At 42.0% G+C, this 18,440-nt stretch overlaps 2 protein-coding genes across 2 annotated transcripts in view; one reads left to right on the top strand and one right to left on the bottom strand.

Annotated features, from left to right (window-relative positions):
• Positions 1-642: 642 nt before the first annotated feature.
• On the bottom strand, positions 643-9,493 carry ninj1 (ninjurin 1). Its single transcript, XM_083971515.1, has 3 exons — positions 9,226-9,493; positions 3,789-4,026; positions 643-1,352 (listed from the first exon to the last, which is right to left on the bottom strand). Exons 1-3 carry the CDS (start codon positions 9,280-9,282, stop codon positions 1,210-1,212), a joined length of 438 nt encoding a protein of 145 aa, XP_083827641.1. The 5' UTR covers positions 9,283-9,493; the 3' UTR covers positions 643-1,209.
• A 5,114-nt stretch (positions 9,494-14,607) lies between these two features.
• The window catches only part of wnk2 (WNK lysine deficient protein kinase 2), a gene marked incomplete at both ends in the record, with an annotated part of 30,127 nt that continues 26,294 nt past the window's right edge, over positions 14,608-18,440 (top strand). Inside the window, one exon of the mRNA XM_083972242.1 lies at positions 14,608-15,282. Coding sequence (XP_083828368.1) covers positions 14,608-15,282 — 675 coding nt within the window. The remainder of the gene's footprint in view (positions 15,283-18,440) is intronic.

Genomic DNA, 18,440 nt, shown 5'->3' with positions numbered 1-18,440 from the left:
ACCTGATCTAAACATTGGGTAGAGCAGGTGAAAATGTCTTGTTCAATCTTGTTAACATATTACAGTTAAAAAACTTAAGGAATGGAACCAATTTAGGCCCATGAGCATTAATAGAGACGGAGCATGTCATACCTGCTCTACTAAGGATGTGGCTGTCTTGAAAAATTGCAGTCATCTTGAAATTTAAAGTGGTCAACTTGTCGGTTGACCGATGGAGTCAACTCATTCCAATTTTCAAGCTGGTACCACCACAGCAACTTCATATATACATGTGCCGTCAAAACGATGCAATTTACGCAAATTTATGCAGATTTATGCAAATTTGCTCATGTTAACAAAGAATTTCAAAAAACTTGTAATACATTTTTTGTTTGTATTAATGTAAGTAATAAACTCAGTAATTTTCATGGAGATATCTAAAGGTTAAAAATTGTACCCTATTCACGTGGGGAAAAAAAATGTAAATGCGTATAAATGGGATATGTTTGGGTGTTTTTCTAAACTTTCCCTTAATGGGATTCTTCGGGGCTTTTTTTCCCACACTCAGGACATGCTGAGGATACAAAATCAGTTGAGTTTGCTTCTGTTGCAATTTGTTTAACGTTGACCCCTTTTTTGGCCTAAAATGACTGGACTAGATGGCTCCTGTTGCATTTCAAACTTTCGTTTGGATTATGCTGTGGTGATAGTTAGATTTTCTTCTTTTCAGTACACATATACACTGGGCTTATTCTGACAAATTTCAACTTCCAAACAACACTATATTTGGTTGACATTTTTAACTCCAGGAAACATTCACAGTGGTTGTGACTAAGACACAGTGTATTGCTCCTGATATGTTTGTCTCTAAGTGAAGGCAATGGTTTATTTGCATCGGTAACCTGAGTATGATAAGAGGTAACAAAGGGGAGAGTTGCACCACCTCAAATGAAAACTGACCACACATTTGTCCAAAGTCATAGTTTGTAAAGAGAGGAACGCCTTTAACACACACACAGACACAGACATCAGACAATGTAACTTGATCAGCGGGGTACACTGGGTCAAGCTTGTGAGATCGACTTACAGAACAGCAAAGGCCTCTTGCATGCTATTCAATCTGGTGAATAAATATCCTGACAGTTTTTTATATATATATATAAACACGGAGGTCCATCTTCACTCAGCTGACGGGCAGTCTTGCTGAGCCAAGGTCAGTTTGAACGGTGATTAAGACTTTTGGATAGGCTGCTGGACGCCGAAGGCAGTGATGAAGACGTTGATGACCACTATTACAAACACACAGGCAGTGGCTGTGTTTTCCATGATGTTCAGCTTGTAGTGCGTGCTTTCGTCATTCAGGTTCCACTTAACTGGTGACACACAGAGATGACAAAACGTTACAGAGCTTTTTGCTTGGACAGCACAAACAGCTTCCTCCCGCCTTTCAGCCAGAAGGGGGCAGCACAGAGATTCCTGTCAGATCTGCAGTGAAGTAATCATTGGTGAAGAAATTAACAGACTCTGACAGCACTAGCCTCAGGGGAATAATTAGCTTCTCCCTCCGTTAGACACATTTCACACTTCACTGGCCTGAGAGATTCACCTGTGTGAGACTTTGCAGTCAGAATGAATGTCTATTTCTACACACCCTCTTGGAACTGGTAAATCTCCTCTGACATTATGTCGTTTCTAAGAGTGAAGAGAGCTGTTTTCGATTGGAAACAGCTGTAAGCAGAATTAACTTGGCAGGCGCTTCTTCCTGTTGTGGCCCTCTAAAGTCGCATCCTTGTGGCTGCTTATCATGGCAATGAAGAGTCAAACTGTACAAATTACACTACTCACAAAAAAGTTAGGGATGTTGGGCTTTTGGATTACATTTCAGAATGCACTTAAAATGCACTATAACCTTTACAGGTGAACTTAAGGGGAATTGCTGTTTTTTTTTTACAATCTGGACCTTATTTCTAGCATAAAATACGATCATTTACTCACCAAGATAACTTCGGTGTCATTACAAGTCATTCAGATGAAATTAGATCCAGCCGAGAGCCGCGTATATCCGTATAATGCGAGTCTACAGGGCAGCGGAATGCAGCCTCTAAATAACACATTATCCGCCGCGAAACTTGTTCATTTCACCAATATTTTGTTTGCACAACTAGCCAGAGCTTTAGTGAGTCCAGGCTGCGGAGAGGAAGCCTGTGGAAGCTGAACTTCATCCAGCTGCTCATTTTGTTCTGACAAGTCGGAAACATGCAGAAACGAACCGTAGCATTAGCGGTAGCTACAAGCTACATGATCATAACAACATATTGGTGAAATGAAGGAGTTTCGTGGCAGATAATGTGTTATTTAGACGCTGCATTCCGCTGGCCTGTAGACTCACATTATATGAATATACGCGGCTCTCGGCTGGATCTAATTTCGTCTTAACAACTTGTAATGACACCAAAGTTATCTGGGTGAGTAAATTATCGTATTTTATGTTAGAAATAAGGTCCAGATTGTAAAAAAAAAACGGCAATTCCCCTTTAACCTTCTCTAAACTTTTGAATGCACATGTCCAATTGTTCAATGTTTCAGTGGCTGCTTATCATGGCAATGATGACAATTGAACCACAAAAATCACCATCAGCGCTACTTCCTATTCTCTCGTCTAAAAGTCAGTACGTTTTTTGAAGGGGATTTTATACCTCAGGTCTGTGGTCGGTGGTTAACAAAAGCTTAAAGCGAGCTTCAGGTGTTGTTACATGACCTAAAACATGCCAGTAAAAACCCTCATGTGAATGTTGAAGCTTTTATGTGTGGTAAAAAAGGCGGTTGCTAACAAGTTGCTCAATACGACTCAATGCTTGAGCGTGAGCACACACGCACACATGCACGAACACACACAGAGAGATCCAAGCACTTTATTAACTCATAAGCCTTATTTATTTTTTTATCAACTTATTTTATTTATTAGTGATAGGTTACCTTTTTGTGTGCCTGTCTTGTATCTGTTGCTGCTGTGACAAAGTGAATTTCTCCCTTGGGGGATTAATAAAGTTTTATTCTATTCTATTCTATTCTATTCTATTCTATTCTATTTTATTCTATACAAACCCTGTGGGGGACATTAAACATCATCACCCCCGAACAGGCCAGAGAGTCTTATTTTATATTATTAATGGGTCTTCACCAAGTAAAAACAGTCTTATTTCCCCATTAGATAATGTTTTTAAAATAAAGCAGCCGAAACCACTGGAAAGCTGGTGGTGACGTCAAAAGTCATGCAACCGTGTAGTAGTCCGTTAAAGCCTAACGTTAGCTTTTTACATCTGCCGATCACATTTCAGCTTCAAATACGGTATAAAAGGTTTTCATATGTGAAGATTATCTCACTGAACAAAACTTGTTAGTATCATAAACATGTGTTAGCCACAGAGCGGATTTTTTGACATCATCCAAAACGCAATACAGAAATCCCCTTCACTTTCTTTTCCTGGAACCAGCGCGAGGTTAAATTTGTGGGTTTTGACATCAGCCCTGGAACACTCTGTAGGCTACTGAGTGAGTTGGTTAGTTCCAGATAAACTGCTTTTTTCCGACTAGTTGATGGACTGAAACAAAATGTTTACGGTATATAATGTAAACTTTAACTATATTATTTTGTGAGGGGACTTCTTAAGGGGAGTACCGGCGCATTTTATTGTCAGTCACAGTAAAACAGCATTATAACAAGAGAAACAGTAACTTTTTTGATTACTCGTTGAACAAAGTAGCACCGTTAGTAACGCCATTATTCCCATCATGATGTCAAGACATACCTATGAAGATGAGCATGATTCCCACCAGAATCTGCAGGATGAGAGAGAGGCTGATTAAAGTGATGAGGGGCGTGTAGAAGGTGAAGTCTGGTCCCTGCTGCAGCACGGCCTTCAGCTGGGAGGCGTTGGCCATCAGCAGAGCCACGTCCAGCATGCTTTCTGCTGCGCTCTTCTTATTGGCGTAGTGGTTCATGTTCATGGGGCCCTGCGGCCTCCTAAGCCGGCCCCGCAGTGGTACCTGAATACAAACACAGACAAACACAAGTGGTCTAACACCTGACTGTGTGGGATTGTTCATCTATTTTCAGTGAGGATTTTGGATTTGTCTCCACTCTGTTTTTATTATAGCAGAAGTTATTAATTATCATCGGATATGGTATGGCTGTTTGGTTTGGATCTCTGACTGTTCAGAATAAGGTCAGATTATTGAACATTACAAAAAATGCTTTTAAAGTGATGGGAACAGATGAAAATCAGCCACTGCAGTCCCTTTATGAAAGCAGTGTTGTCAAATTGGCACGGACAATTCTAGACGACCCCTTTTATTTTCTGCATTTTCTTGCCCCGCCCCACCCCTTCTGCAAATTCTAATCCTAGTTACATCACCGGAAGACATCTGAGGGAACAGCTCATAAAAACCACATGGATTTCAACCTAGGGGGCCTGTAAATTACAGATTTTTTTTGTCAATTCTCACATTTTGGGGACCAGAAGGCAAGACAAACACCCAAATATAAGAGCCTTCAAAAGGTGATATTTCCATAATATGTCCCCTTTAAGAAAAGGTGACCCAAAACTGTAAAATAATGTACAAAAAAAGAGAGGGCAAAAAGAGGCATGACTGGGCCACCACCAATGGCCTACTGAAGACTGGAACAAGGTGTTATGGACTGATGAATCGGTTCATCATACAGGATTTTTGTATGCTGTCGAGCGGGCAAAAGGACGGTTCCTAGAAACTATGCAGATTTCTCCCGTGGCTATGCTACATTTTTTACCCTAATTAAAAAGCTCCGGAGTAATTGTGATAGTTAACTACATGACTTGTGACTTGTTACAAGTGAGAATGGAGGCTCTCGCCTTCCACCTGGCGTAAAATCTTTTGTTTATGACCGTTAAGACTACACAAACACACACGTCGTAACCTTGTATTTGTTATATAACGTTATCTACTTCGTTGTAAACAAATGCACATGGCCAGGCGGAAGGTTAGCAAAACAGAGGAAAAGCGACCAGACTTGCATAATTCCTCTTTAACTGTCAAACATGGAGGATGGTCTGGGGCTGTGTTGCTGGATCCAGGGTCTGTGAGCTTGTACAGAGTGAAAGTAACCCTGAACCAAAACAGCTACTGTACCAACCACAGCACTCTGCAGCGCCACGCAGGACCCTCTCTGGTATGAGCCTAGTTAGTCAGGGGTTCATCCTACAGCAATATAATGACCCAGAACACAAGTAAGCCCAAGCTATGCCAGAACTTCCTTAGGAAAGAAGAACAAGATGGTAAGGTTGAATATGGAGTGGCCAGAACAGTCTCCATGGAGTTGGTTTGGGATGAACTGGACTGAAGAGTGAAAGCAAAGCAACCTTCAGGTACCACACATTTATGGGAACTTCTGCAACAGAGTTGGGAAGAGCTTTTGATTTCCATTGTAGAAAGATGCCACGAGTGTGCTACTTTGATGAGTCAGAAGTTTAGAATACATTACATTAATTATTTATTTTTATAACTTTTATAACCTTTGTTCTATGCTTTAATTTCATTCAGAGTACAATGAGCCATTAAACCGCATCCTTTTGACTGGTGGTGTATGCACCTTGCACTTCATGTCTAAGACGAGTTCTCCTGAATAAAGTACATCTTATCTTATAGTATATCAAAAACATAGTAATCATGAGGTATTGCTAAATAGTGTGTGATGTAAAAAGTCAGCAGTCATCATGTTACCTGAATCATCATTAGAAAACTCAATTCTGACCATTTTTCATATTTATTTTTGGCCACTTTAATTTCATCAACATTTATGTAATCACTGTACTTTTTAATGGAAGTGAAAATGATCGGTCAGCGACAAAATGTCACACTAGGAAGGTCACAGTTAGTTTTAACCCAGGGGTAAAAATAGTGTCACCACTTTTGTTTTAAGTAGAGGAGGTCATGCTTTATAAAGCTCCACCCAAATACAGTGGAAAAAGTGAGTGAAGACTTTGCGTAACTGCTAGAAAGTTTACAGTAAGAGGGCATACACCTCTGGCAATAATAACACTGGTTACTGCTATTATTATTCATTAGATAGGCCTATATATCATTATTACTCAATGTTATTTCTTGAGTAAATTAAATTATGGAATATGTAGCTATGTGGAGAGTTCAAGTGATTGAACTGCATGTTGCAGTCAGTATGGAACCGAGCAGCTGATCTGTCCAGGAAAGGGTTCTTCTGTCAAGGAAGTCATTTCCTTCCCTTTTGTGGCGCGGCGTGGCAGAGAAAGAACTTATTTCCTTTGTATTTTGTTTTGCAAATGAAGCAAGTGTGTTGTAAATGGTTCATTCCAGTGGTGCAGACGTGACATCACAAGGATCAATACAGAGCCTCCTCCTAAAGCTTATTATGTTTAGCATAATAAGTTCAGTGGTGCAACAAGGCCACCTTTGTGCCCTAGTTGGCAACACCGCATGCTGAGGTTCTGCTCCACATTCCCCCCCTCTCTCTCTCTTCACGTCTGAAAACTAAACCTGCAGTGCCACAGAGGAAGAGTACGGTCTTGTGGTCCACTAGAGTGAGAGATCACCGCAGCCGTCACTCTCACTTCTTCAAATGTTAGTTTTACTTCCGGTATTTGTCACTACCTTCTTCCCATTTAAGATGTGGTTTTTCCCAGGAATGAACTGAAATAGTGAAACTATCAACATTGCCTATTCACTGAATACTGCCTGTTGTATTTTGTATCAGTATTGACTTCTTAAACAGGTGAAGATTGATATCATGTAGAGGATATTATTTTATTATTAGCATTATTATTTATTAGTAACAGTGAAGGTTATGCAAGAAAAGCCTGAAACTACCTGTGTTATTACTGGTAATAATGTAAAAATAAAATAAAATAAAATAAACATAAATTCATTAGCCTAATTGATTACATTTTTGTTCGTCAATTGAATGAGAAAAAACAACTACAATGTCCCATATCTTCAAACTGCCATCAAAAATATATTGTATTTAATCTGGATTTACATAGAAGAGTGCAAAAGCAGCATATTGTCACATTAGTAAAAAACAGATGCCAATGGGTTGGCTAAGAAGGCAGTAGAGCCAGTGAATCAAAGGCTTTTTAACTTGCAAAACAGTGTGCCTTGGACATTTTTGACCCAGTGAACACTAAAAGACCATCACTAAAATAAGTTGCTTTTTTGTCAGTTGCAGCACTGTACAACTGACCCTGAGCTTCTCCCACTGAAACTTCCAAAAACAACAAAGAAACTGAACTGTAGTGTAATTACAGTGCACTAGTGCTTTGTCAGTGGGAGTCACAGATGGAGACAGTTTTACTTTCACACTGTTGAACTCAGATGTTTAATACAAAGAATCGGGACTAACAAATGGTGCCGTGACCACCTAGGAGCTATAGGAGCAGATGTATGTTTGTGGTGTCAAACTAAGTAAAAAACACAGCTGATGTTCCAGGAGGTCATCTATAAAAGGTAGTGGGCTTATGTGGTAAAAACAGTGCACAATTCACCCTAGAAACAAACAACTAGGACCTTCACAACTAATTTCAAATTGTTCAGTTCTATGATATTAACAGGAAATAGCTATTTTACAACATAGAGGACTCTCTCCATGCCTCTCTCTGCTGCCTGTAGTGTGACTAGACATAACAATGATTGACCCTGAGACACAGCACACACACACATGGTGCAAGAGAGGGAGAGAGAGAGGCACACACATGGATGACAGCAGTGTTCAGGATCTCCTTTTAAAAGTCCCCTCCAACCAGAATCTAGCCGAACTTTGGAGCATTATTTAGCCCGTTTCTGACAAGCCCCATGTCTTCATCATCATATGATATCTGAATCTTGACCCTAGCCTTAAAACTGGGCCGTTTATAACGCGATAAATATTTCACATTAATTCAAAAATGATCTGGTCATTTTGAAAACAACACTGCTATTTAGAGATATAGTAGCTTACTGTCTGCAGCCTGCTGGTCCTGCTTTTTAGCTAAAGGTGGATTGACTCCTTTACTCTCAGTCTGTTGACATCAGAGCTCCCTGCAGCCCGTCATCGGAGGCTTGAAGCAGTGCTTCAAACGAAGCCGCTGCTACATGGGTGCTACCAACTCACAACTGAGAGGGTGATGGTCACACACTTTAGTTTTCCTTAAAGGTGTTCAGAAAAGAAAATTGAAATTGAGCTATGGGTCTTAAAATTAGTGTAGCCTAATCACTCATCTATCAGACGATGTAGCCCAAACTTTGTGTAAAATTCTATTTTCAAGTCCAATGAAATTGGGGTTCCCATTAAGAATCTTTATCATTGAGACCATTTTCCAGTGAAGATTTGGACACAAATCTGCCTGAAAGTATATTCATAGCCTACCGGTATTCTTTTTCATTTGCTTTTTCTGCTTGTTTGTTGTTGTTTTTTTTCTCGTATCTTTCTGTGACTGCTGCTGAAACAGTCATTTTCCAGCCTGGGTTCCATTAAGTAGCCTATGTCTTATCTTATCTTATCTTATCTTATCACTATAGACACTTTCTGATCCAAGGGCACTGACTCAGACTTTCATGATCAAAGACAAAGTTGGAAGTGTCAGAGAGAGAGGACATGTTAGAGAGGATATAGCCTATATTAGACAGGATGGGCCGGGCCTGGCCTGGCAGAGTGCTGCTGCCCCATAACTTCAGACTTTCAGTTTGTGGTCTGGTGCCCCGGACAGACTGATCTGGGGTCTGATCCAGCTGGATTCCTCCACAGCGCAGTGATCACACGGTGTACTGCTCTCACGCGGTGTATCGCCTGTCATTATATGTAAACTGAACCCCCGCACGCAACAGCGACCAGAGAGGAAGGAACAGAGGCAAAGTCCAACATAAACACACCAGACTCGAGGCTACATGCGTGCCATGTCCGGAGCGGGTCTCACTAACACCAGGGCTAATCCTAGAAGCTAGCCTCTTACAATAATTAGCCCAATAAAGGCTCGCGCGCTCGCGGTTGCCAACATCAAACAACAAGAAGATGAAGTGATGTCGGCAGGGAGGAGAGGCGGAGGGAGAACACGGCGGACGGATATCTCGTATGAAACCGATGAATATCAGTTGTACTTTGACCGGGGGTGTCCCTGTCTCTGTGGGGACTCAGACAGTCCGACCAGGGGGGCTTCACATTACTTCTATTCGGTTCTTTGTACCGGGGAGCAGCGCCGCCCTTACCTCCATTTCTCCGTTGCGGTCAGCATCACCGTTCATTTCCATCTCTTCTGTAGCCATCTTATCATTAAACCGCCTCGGTCGTTCCCGCACGGAGAGCTCCCTTCACTTCACTTCACACAGTGGCAGAGTGGTAGGTCCAGCCGGCGGGTACCAGGCAGCTCATTGTTTATACGAACTGTGACGACAAGAGGGGAGAAGAGCCCGAGATTACCGCCCCTCTGTGTAACAGGAGGGGGCTGTTCCTCTGACTGACTGACTAGTGCGACCAGGTCACGGTCACTCATGACTTTAACTTTCTATTCATAATTATTACACCGTCGTTGAGCTGAAGGGCTGGCGGTTGAGAGATGACCCTCTCTCCTTAGTAAAATAGTAGTTGGAGTTGTTCGTTGACGAACTGCGCTCAGGGAACACGACTCTTTACTGCCACCGCGTGTCCAGACGTGGTAACACAGGCTCAGCGGTCTCACCTCTCCAGTCTGCAGCCTCCACTCCACTAAACACCAAGTTTGTCAGAATTACATGAAACAATTTCAGGGTTCCTACACAAGTAAGGAAAACTATGGAATTTTTTTTTTTTTTTTTTTTTTTTTTTTTTTACATTTCCAGGTCTGGAAAAGAATGGAAAATGGAAACTATTGTATGGAAATATATTTACCTTACTCATATGGGTTTGGTCTTATCTGAAGTTATTTGGGTTCATTATTTTGTATGTGCTATTAGCTACAATCTCCTGGAAATTATTTGGTGACATAATGGCATACAAATTCAGAATAATGAAAACAAACAATTAATTGCATTATTTTATTTTATTTTTTACATGATTGTGCATCTAATTACTCAAATGTCACAAATTATTGGAATTTTTTTTAACCGAGAAGACTGGAAAAGGAATGGAATTTTGAAATTTCAAATGTGTAGGAACCCTGCAATTTGACATCAGGTGAAACATAAAAAGAAATAGGAACGATGCTCTAATAACATGTAGGTCTTACCCCTCATGAGTTCAGATTTTGATTCTACTTTGGGCTTTAATCAAACAAATTTATTATGATTAGGAGATCACAGAGTTGGTGCATAAACCAAGAGTCATTTGAGACCCCTGGGCCCCTGTCCACATGGCCTGCCAATGTTAAGCAAAAGTATAATGTGAGGGTTTAAAGGGATAGTTCAACATTCTGGCAAATTGGCCCATTGCCATAATTCACCATGCTATGAGATAATAACAGAACGTTACGAGCTGGAGTGGTTTTCGAGGCAAATGCAGAGACTGCGTGCCGAAAAACTGCCCCCGACGGGAATGCACATCAGCAGTTTTGCAAGAATTTACCTTGAAAACAACTCTGTCTACGTTCTGTTAGGGTGTATGGGTATGGGACATATAAGGTCTGAGGCCTTTTGCAATTAAAATATTACCAGCCAATCACAAAAAACGATTTTAAATTGTTGCCATAACACCTCTTGACAGAAAACAATTAATTTGATCAGTTGTTGGTAACCAGAAAGTTGTTGATGAAACTTTGAAGGAGACTCAGGAGGGAAGTTCAAGCGAGAAGTGCAGTGGCATGCAGAATTTCATTTTTGCATAATAAGTGTTCTAGACAAAAAACAAACTATTTAAGAATCTGCAAAATTGTAATTTTATGAAGTGTTTAATGAAGTCTTATAATTTTGATAAACATATTTGTCAAATGCACGTTTTTTTGTCAACTGGAATTTTTAGCACTGTCCCATATTACCAAAGGATTGATCATTGATTGTTTGCACTGTATTATCAATGATTATTATCTTCTATGTTAAAAAACTAAAATCAGCACATAGCTAGGCTACATGTTCAAATAAAGAAAAGAAAATTTGGCTGAAAGTGAATGTCTCATATTACCATAACAGTTGTCCCATATTACCTGAAACTTTCAGAAGGGGGAGAGAGGGGGTCTCAGTGAGTTTATAGGTCTGTAGTTTCTAAACAATCACACTTTACAACATAATTTCACCACAGAAATATTGAAGAGATCTGTGATAAATGATACAAACATCAATGGAGTGAGTAACCACCTTTTTTGATGGTGGTTTGGTCATTCTTCCAAAAAGTGTCCCATATTACCTGACTTCACCCTATTATTTCATATCATGGTGAATGTGCAGGTCACAACTTGTCCATGAGTGCTGAGTGTTTTGAAGTTGTTAGATAGTGTATTTGATGAGTTTGATGAGGGAAACCAAGAAATCCCATTAGCCTCCGTAGTGTAGCTCTGAGCAGCTCGCAGCTCTGCTCCGCCGTTCTAAAAATAGCTTGCACCAACAATTAAAGGTAACAAACCTCCTAAAACTATAGCGATTATGGCAATGGGACAATTTTCTAAAATGTTGAACTATCCCTTCAAGAAGAGCAACGTAAACAGGCTCGATTAATGAACTGATTTCATATAGGCTAGAATTGTGTTTATTGATCTTAAGGTTAAAGTTTCACAGCTCTTTCAGACATATTGTTTTGTAAGCTATTATAATCATAATCGAGACATAAGCAAGAAATATTGTCTGAGTCATAATGACACAATACATTTCCTACTAAAATGATCAGAGTTTGTTTTCCACCACACGCACATCCTTTAATTCATGTTTCCAGCAATGTTGTCAAAGCAGCTGCTGCACGCCCTTTAATGAGACACATGTGTGACTACAGACTGTGAGCCAGTGAATAGAATCAGACAGACACCATCGTGATTGTCACATCCATGGGGCCTCATTGTAAACAGGCCTGACACCACCCACAAACTGGTTCCTATTATTTCCACTGTTTCCTTGGTGATCTGAGCAGGTTTTGTTGCTCCAAGCTGCCCTGATAAAATCTGAGACAATCCCTTCAGGTTGATTTATTGGTAAGAAAAGAAAAGGATACTTTTAAAGGGCTAATCTAACAGCTGGTGTCCATAGTATCCTTATTATTACCCTGAGCTCTAATTTCATGATTCTGGGGTAAAAAACAAATGATAATAGGGTAATAAACAAAAAGTAAAAGAAAGGGTAAATGAGCTTGTTTGATTCAGAACAGTGAAGAAAATGACACAGCAGAAATCTAAAAACAGCAACTTAATTCATTTCACAACTGATAGGCGAGACCAGGGATGTTGTAACATGGGTCAGTTGTAACACTTCCAATTCAGGAATCACCTGATTGACTCTGTATATGCTCAGTTTAGTCCTTATGTGAACAAGTAGCATCCTGTGGCAGACAGACAGTTTTTGAAGGAAAAAACGAATTTTGAGATGGAATCAAAGTTTTTGAAGTTTTTTTTTACTTCATTTTTTTTGTGACGGCATTGCCTGCCTTGTAGTTAAATTCATCAAACTTATCACGTGTGTTATTGTGTATGTAGATATCTTTAATGCAAATTGTTGGTAATGTTTTATGTTTTAGTTGTAGCTGTAAGGTAAGAGTTCATACAAGAGTCTGGGTTAGTTGGAACAACAACAAAGAATCTTACAACTACAAACCAACCAAACCATTTAATTGCATAAGTTTTCTTTGAATTTCAGTTTGCCTACAGTCTTGAAAGAGAATGACAGCAGGGTTAGGGGTTAGGATCAGACTATGGCACACACACACACACACACACACACACACACACACACACACACACACACACACACACACACACACACACACACACACACACACACACACACCTATTATGTTAAAAAAAAAGTAGCCTAATTCAACTGTTCAATAAAAAGCTTTCAATATCAAGTTTTTGTCATTATTTAATGTTACATCTCACCCCAGGGTGTGTTACACTAACCCAAACTATGGGGTGAATTGTAACATTTCACTCCTTGTGTTTAAGACTAAACCGTGCATTTTCTGCATGCAGAGATAAGAGCTACACCATTTACATGTAATAATAGACACATGGAACTAGTTTGTTTCACATTTTGGACACATTGGCTTAAAATCACTCCAAGATACAGACAGAAGTGTCAAAAATGTTACAACCATCCCCGGTCTCCCATAGTTTATGTGTTTTATAAAAAAACATGAAGTTGCACGAAAAACGAATTAACTTCCATTGAGAAGGAAACGATCATATAATAATAGCCTCATCTGTTCGAGTGTGTGTGTGTGTTTGAGAGAGAAAATCGACTTGAGACTGAGAGCGGTTCAGGTGAGGATACAGGATCCATGTGGGAGAGACAAGTGTAACATTAAAATGTCCGGTGCGTCCTATCCACCGTCCCATAATTCCTCGCTGCGTCCCTTTTGGTTGGTAGGCTTTTAACACTCATCCTCCCATTGGAGACGGAGCGGCGTCACGGTGAGGGGCGGACAGTGGCGTGGACCACACAGCCCCGTGTCGGGGGGTGCCGCCTAAAAGCGTGCCGAGGCATTGGTTGCGTGTTGTTGCTAGGGGCGTGGGCTGTGCCGTGAAATATTCTATACTTTCTCCAGAAACCACCTCCACCAAACAAATGTAAAAAAGAAAAAAAAAAAGAAAAGAAAAGAAAAAAAATCCGAGCCGAGAGGACGGTGGGATCAGATCAGCTGGAGGAGGGATGCGCTGAGAGTCGCCTGCCTGCTGCTCCGACCTGTGCCGCAGTGAGCAGTAATCTGATAAGCGCCTGGCTCTGGCTGCGTCCATCCAGGAGGAAACACTATGGAGAAAGAGAGAGAGTAAAAAAGAAGAAGAAAAACATAACGAGCGGATAGTTACAGGAACAATGCAGAGATGCTGAGGTCACACTTCTCAGAGCTGATTCAGGCTTTCACCTCAGACACCTGCTATTTATTTGCATCATGCAGCGAGGAGCGCGTACAGGGGGGATGACAGCTGCGCACTTGGCCGTCCCGTGATGTGTCTTTGGAGGGATTAATGCGTGACAGAGCCTAAACATCCCGGCCTGTCCACTGTATAGGCCGGTCATCTGTCTGCGGAACCCATCACTTTTTTGTGTGTGTATGTGTGTAGGCTGCTATGCGCCGGAGAGGAGAAAGAGCTACCTTATGCAGTGTGGAGGAAAAGTGTTTTGGTGAGCTCATAGGTTAACCTGGCAATGACATCAGGCTTAACTTGAATAGCCGTGTATAGTGCTGCAGCCGCGGGGCGGGAAGGAGGAGGTTGTTTGCGGGGGGGAGGGAAGTGATGCGATGCACGCATCCTCCGAGCTGGACATTTCAGTCGGGATGTTGTGTGTGCTGCTGAACAAATTCAAGACTTAAGGCCATCCTACATCCTGAGCTGGCGAACTGCGTCACTGCATGCGAGTGTTGCAGCAGCAGGTACAGGCAGCAAACTCTCCCACCACCGCCGGGGAGAGGAGCATGCTCGTGGTTCTCCCTTACGCTATGTCGCCGGTATAGGCTGAGCCTGGACCGACTCACCGGGGATGGATTCGGCGGAGGATTCGAGCAAAGACCCGCCACTGGGATCTACATTTTCCTCTGCGCCCAATTTAGACTCGGACATTAACGCCAATGCCTGCAGGCCTATCTATCAGAACGGGACGGACCACCATGCCAACCTACAGAACGCTGCCCTCCTGCGAGGAGCCAGCGACCCCAGCGCCTACCCCCCCACGGACTACCAGGGGCTCATCCGCCAGAGGTTCATCCGCCGCAGTCTGTGGGTGTCGGACTGCGAGGAGCAGGCGGCGGAGGCGTTGGAGTGTGTCAACAACAGCAGCCCCGTGCTCAGCATCGACCTGCGGACCATCGTTGACCGGAGTCGGACCCGGGTTCTTGGCAAGGAGAGCCAGGCGGGGCTGACGGAGAGCGTCACGGAGAGCGCGAGCGTGAGCGTGAGCGCGAGCGCGAGCGCGGGCGAGGAGAAGAGGAGCAGGAGCGAAGCCGAGCGCGAGGAGGCTGAGGTCGTGCCCTCAGATGTCACAGGTAAAGCAGGAAGTGACGAGAACGAAGAGGAGCCCGGGATGAAGGCGGTGTCCACCTCACCTGGAGGCCGCTTCCTCAAGTTTGACATTGAGCTGGGGAGAGGCTCCTTCAAGACCGTCTACAAGGGTCTCGACACGGACACCTGGGTGGAAGTGGCGTGGTGTGAGCTCCAGGTGGGTCCACCTGTCCATCCGAGCTGGCCCAAGGCATGAGCAAACTAAGCACCTGCTTAGTGACCACTGCCCCCCCCCCCCCCCTCCCCCCCTAAAAAAAAAGCAATTAACTTTTTTAAATCTATAGTGCGTAACTTCTGTCGATCCCTAAAAAACCCTGCATATAGCCTACAATTAATTAGCCTACCCTAATTGTGGTTGTTGCACTTCAAATTGTTGTTGCACATTGTTGTTGCAGTTTATTTAAAACCAAAGATAAAAAAGCAGATGACGTGTTTACAGCAAATGCATTGTCTATAAGTTTATTTTGTTACTTTTAGTCAGCCTAGTTCATATTCAGTATCCCACTTCATTTTGATTATTAATAAACCCCAGGCTGCACTTTTTAGCTTAAAAAAACAAAACATAGATGGATAAAAACATGCCAGGCTCGGATGATGATTTGCAATGACAAATTAGAAAAATGAAAAAAGTTTGTAGTAGGTGTGTAAATGATCAATAATCAGTAGGCCTATTGTTGGCAGTAATAGGGGGGCCCAAATAACATTTTGCTTAGGGCCCCGTGGAGGCTTGGGACGGCCTTGCTCATCTAAGTGTTGAGTGCAGCCAGGGGCACTGATGACCAACAGTTTGAACATCTGGACATGTGGGTCCACATCAAACACAAGACTAGCTCAATTCAGTTCTATTATAAATTCTTATAGTATGGAAATAACAAAGATCCAATCTGATCAGATCATTATCTAACAAACTCCCAGGCCGGGGTCTCTGCATCACTGTCAGGGGAATCTGTGCATTATTGCCTTTTGTCCCCTTGCTGCTTCAGCTACGTGTCATTCAGAGTGATAGCACCTCAGTGAAGCAGCGAGCTGCTGGGCCTGCATGAATCGCTTTTATGTTCTTCCTTACGGATGATAAAATGATTATCATAGGAATAGTTCAGGTTTGTGTTTTTATTACTTCATTTTGCAGCCATGCCATTCTGTTCTCCATCATCTTTTAGTTTATGAGCCATCACAGACGTATTTGCTCTCCCTGGTGAACTGAGGAGAACTGTATTGTTCAGAGTATTGTTACAGTGCAAGATTGGAGAGGGAGACGCTGTTTATCAGTCACGTATCTTTGGAGTTTTGTCAATGCTAACAATACCACAAGGTTTCAGTTGTCTTCATGTTGTCACCATGTCATCCAGGTTTACTGAGAAATACTGAGACATGATGAGGTGTCCAGAGGTAGACAGCTCAGTTTACAAGGACCTTATGAAGTCTGTATTCTCCTTCTTTGACCAGAGATGTATTCAATGTCCTCTGTCCTCGGCCCTTATGCACTATGTCAGCACATGAATATGATTACAAAGTATTCTAGCAGGGTCTAATATACAGCAAACACATAGCTTGGTTGCAGTGACAGCTTGCTGTATTACTAATCTGTGTATGTGGTAATCTAATGATCAGTTTAGAAACTATCCATGTGATAGACAGATTAGCCTGGAGGTGGACCTGGAGACAGTGGTTGCCCTTTCACGGCTCAAAATGTGCTGAGCTTTTGCAGCCAGTCCAGAGTAAATTACAGCTGGGAGATTATATTTAAAAAAAACAGTAAATTAAGTATTATACTTGTGTGGGAGCTACTATCTTCATTCAGTATTCTCAGCAGAAGCTCAGTCACCAGTTTTTTAAACACAGTACAGATTGCAGATTTCAACAAAGCACTTTTTTTGTCTTATGTATTTCTAGAAACAATGTTCATTGTGCTGCTTTAAGCAAAAAAACAAAACAAAACTCAGTCCAGATCTGTTTTTGTAGCACTGTGTATAGCACATCTTTAGCAACCTCTAAGCAGCTTGTTGCCTTGTTTTAGTCAATGCACAAAAATGTCAATCAAGATGGCTCAGGCTGAGTCAGCGCCCCAACATCAGTTTAAGAGTCGTAGATTTGTATGAAATTACCATAATACGAATAATGTTTGTGAGTCAGCATCGGGCTGATTGTGCACAGTGTAGTTCTGCTGGTGACTGTATTGTCCACTGGATGTCTCCCACACCGCGGCTGAACGGGGTAATGTAAACGTATAGGTGCTGCTGACACCCCAGGTTTAAGCCTTGTCTCTCCACTGTGGTAGCTTGTGTTGAATTGAGCTCACAGTGTTTTTCATGCTTGAATAATATTTAAATACAGTTATTTGATCCTTCCTCGGGGATTTAAGGGGATTTAAAGCCCAGCTGATTTTTTTCCCATTATTTCCTGTCATCCCTCAACAGAGAAACCAACTTTCGGTGTGTGTGGGTTTTTTTTTCTACACTTCTTTAACACTTCTACACCATTGATATGAATTTAAATTATAGGAAAATCACATAACAGAAAGAGTATATACACAGTATTTGTCTGTATATTTGCAATTGTGTGTCATCCGAGCAAGTTCTTAGGGGAGATCTGGTGATGATTCAACCGTTCAGTCCCTGGAGGTGAGGCCTTGCCCTTCAGAGCTTCTGTGCTGGTGTGGCTCGCTCACAAAAAGCTGCTGTAACTCAAATGCTGTGTGTGTGTTTGAGGGTAAAACTAAGAGTGAGACAGCAGAAAACTCGATGCTTATAGGAAGATTTCTAGATCAGGTTTCAAGAGGAGCTGCCTGGTGCCCGGCGTGGAGCAGGCCAGACAGCTAGTCTTGTTACTTATTTATCTGCTTAATGATGATCAAACATCTACTAAGCGAGTTGTTTACCCGAAACGAACAAATCATACAACATGATTTAGTAAAATACCGAAGCGATTTTACACTTTGAGATCTGTTATTATTTGTCTTGTCTGATGGCTTTAGTAATGAATACTAAACATGGATTTATACCCCTGCCTGCGGTATTACTACACAGATGTGTCTGGAGAGTGAATCCTGCTGATGCAGCCCTCTGCACCAAGACAGGGAGAGAGAGGAAGGGTGGGCTCATTTAAGGACGGCGTGTCAGATGTATAGTACTGGATACACAGCGGAGCAAGAGGTTTACATTTTCTAATTGCAGCGTTATGTGCTGGACAGTCAGGAACACAAACATCAGTGCTGCCAGTGTGTTTTTCACTCAGTTTTTACGACACAGAATGACTTCTGAGACTCTGTTTGAAGTGCCACACCCTGCTTAGACCTCATCTCTGCATGGCATCTTT

The sequence above is a fragment of the Trachurus trachurus genome (genome assembly GCF_905171665.1).
Source record: "Trachurus trachurus genome assembly, chromosome: 5".
Taxonomy (NCBI): Eukaryota; Metazoa; Chordata; class Actinopteri; order Carangiformes; family Carangidae; genus Trachurus; species Trachurus trachurus.
This window is presented reverse-complemented; position numbering and strand designations above follow the sequence as displayed.

Excerpts from the sequence above, each read along its gene's own strand:
- ninj1 (XM_083971515.1), bottom strand. The coding sequence starts at position 9,282 with ATGGCTACAGAAGAGATGGAAATGAACGGTGATGCTGACCGCAACGGA. Across the intron at positions 4,027-9,225 it reads ACCGCAACGGAGAAATGGAG|GTACCACTGCGGGGCCGGCT; the intron begins GTAAGGGCGGCG and ends GTTTGTATTCAG. Across the intron at positions 1,353-3,788 it reads AATCATGCTCATCTTCATAG|TTAAGTGGAACCTGAATGAC; the intron begins GTATGTCTTGAC and ends GTGTGTCACCAG.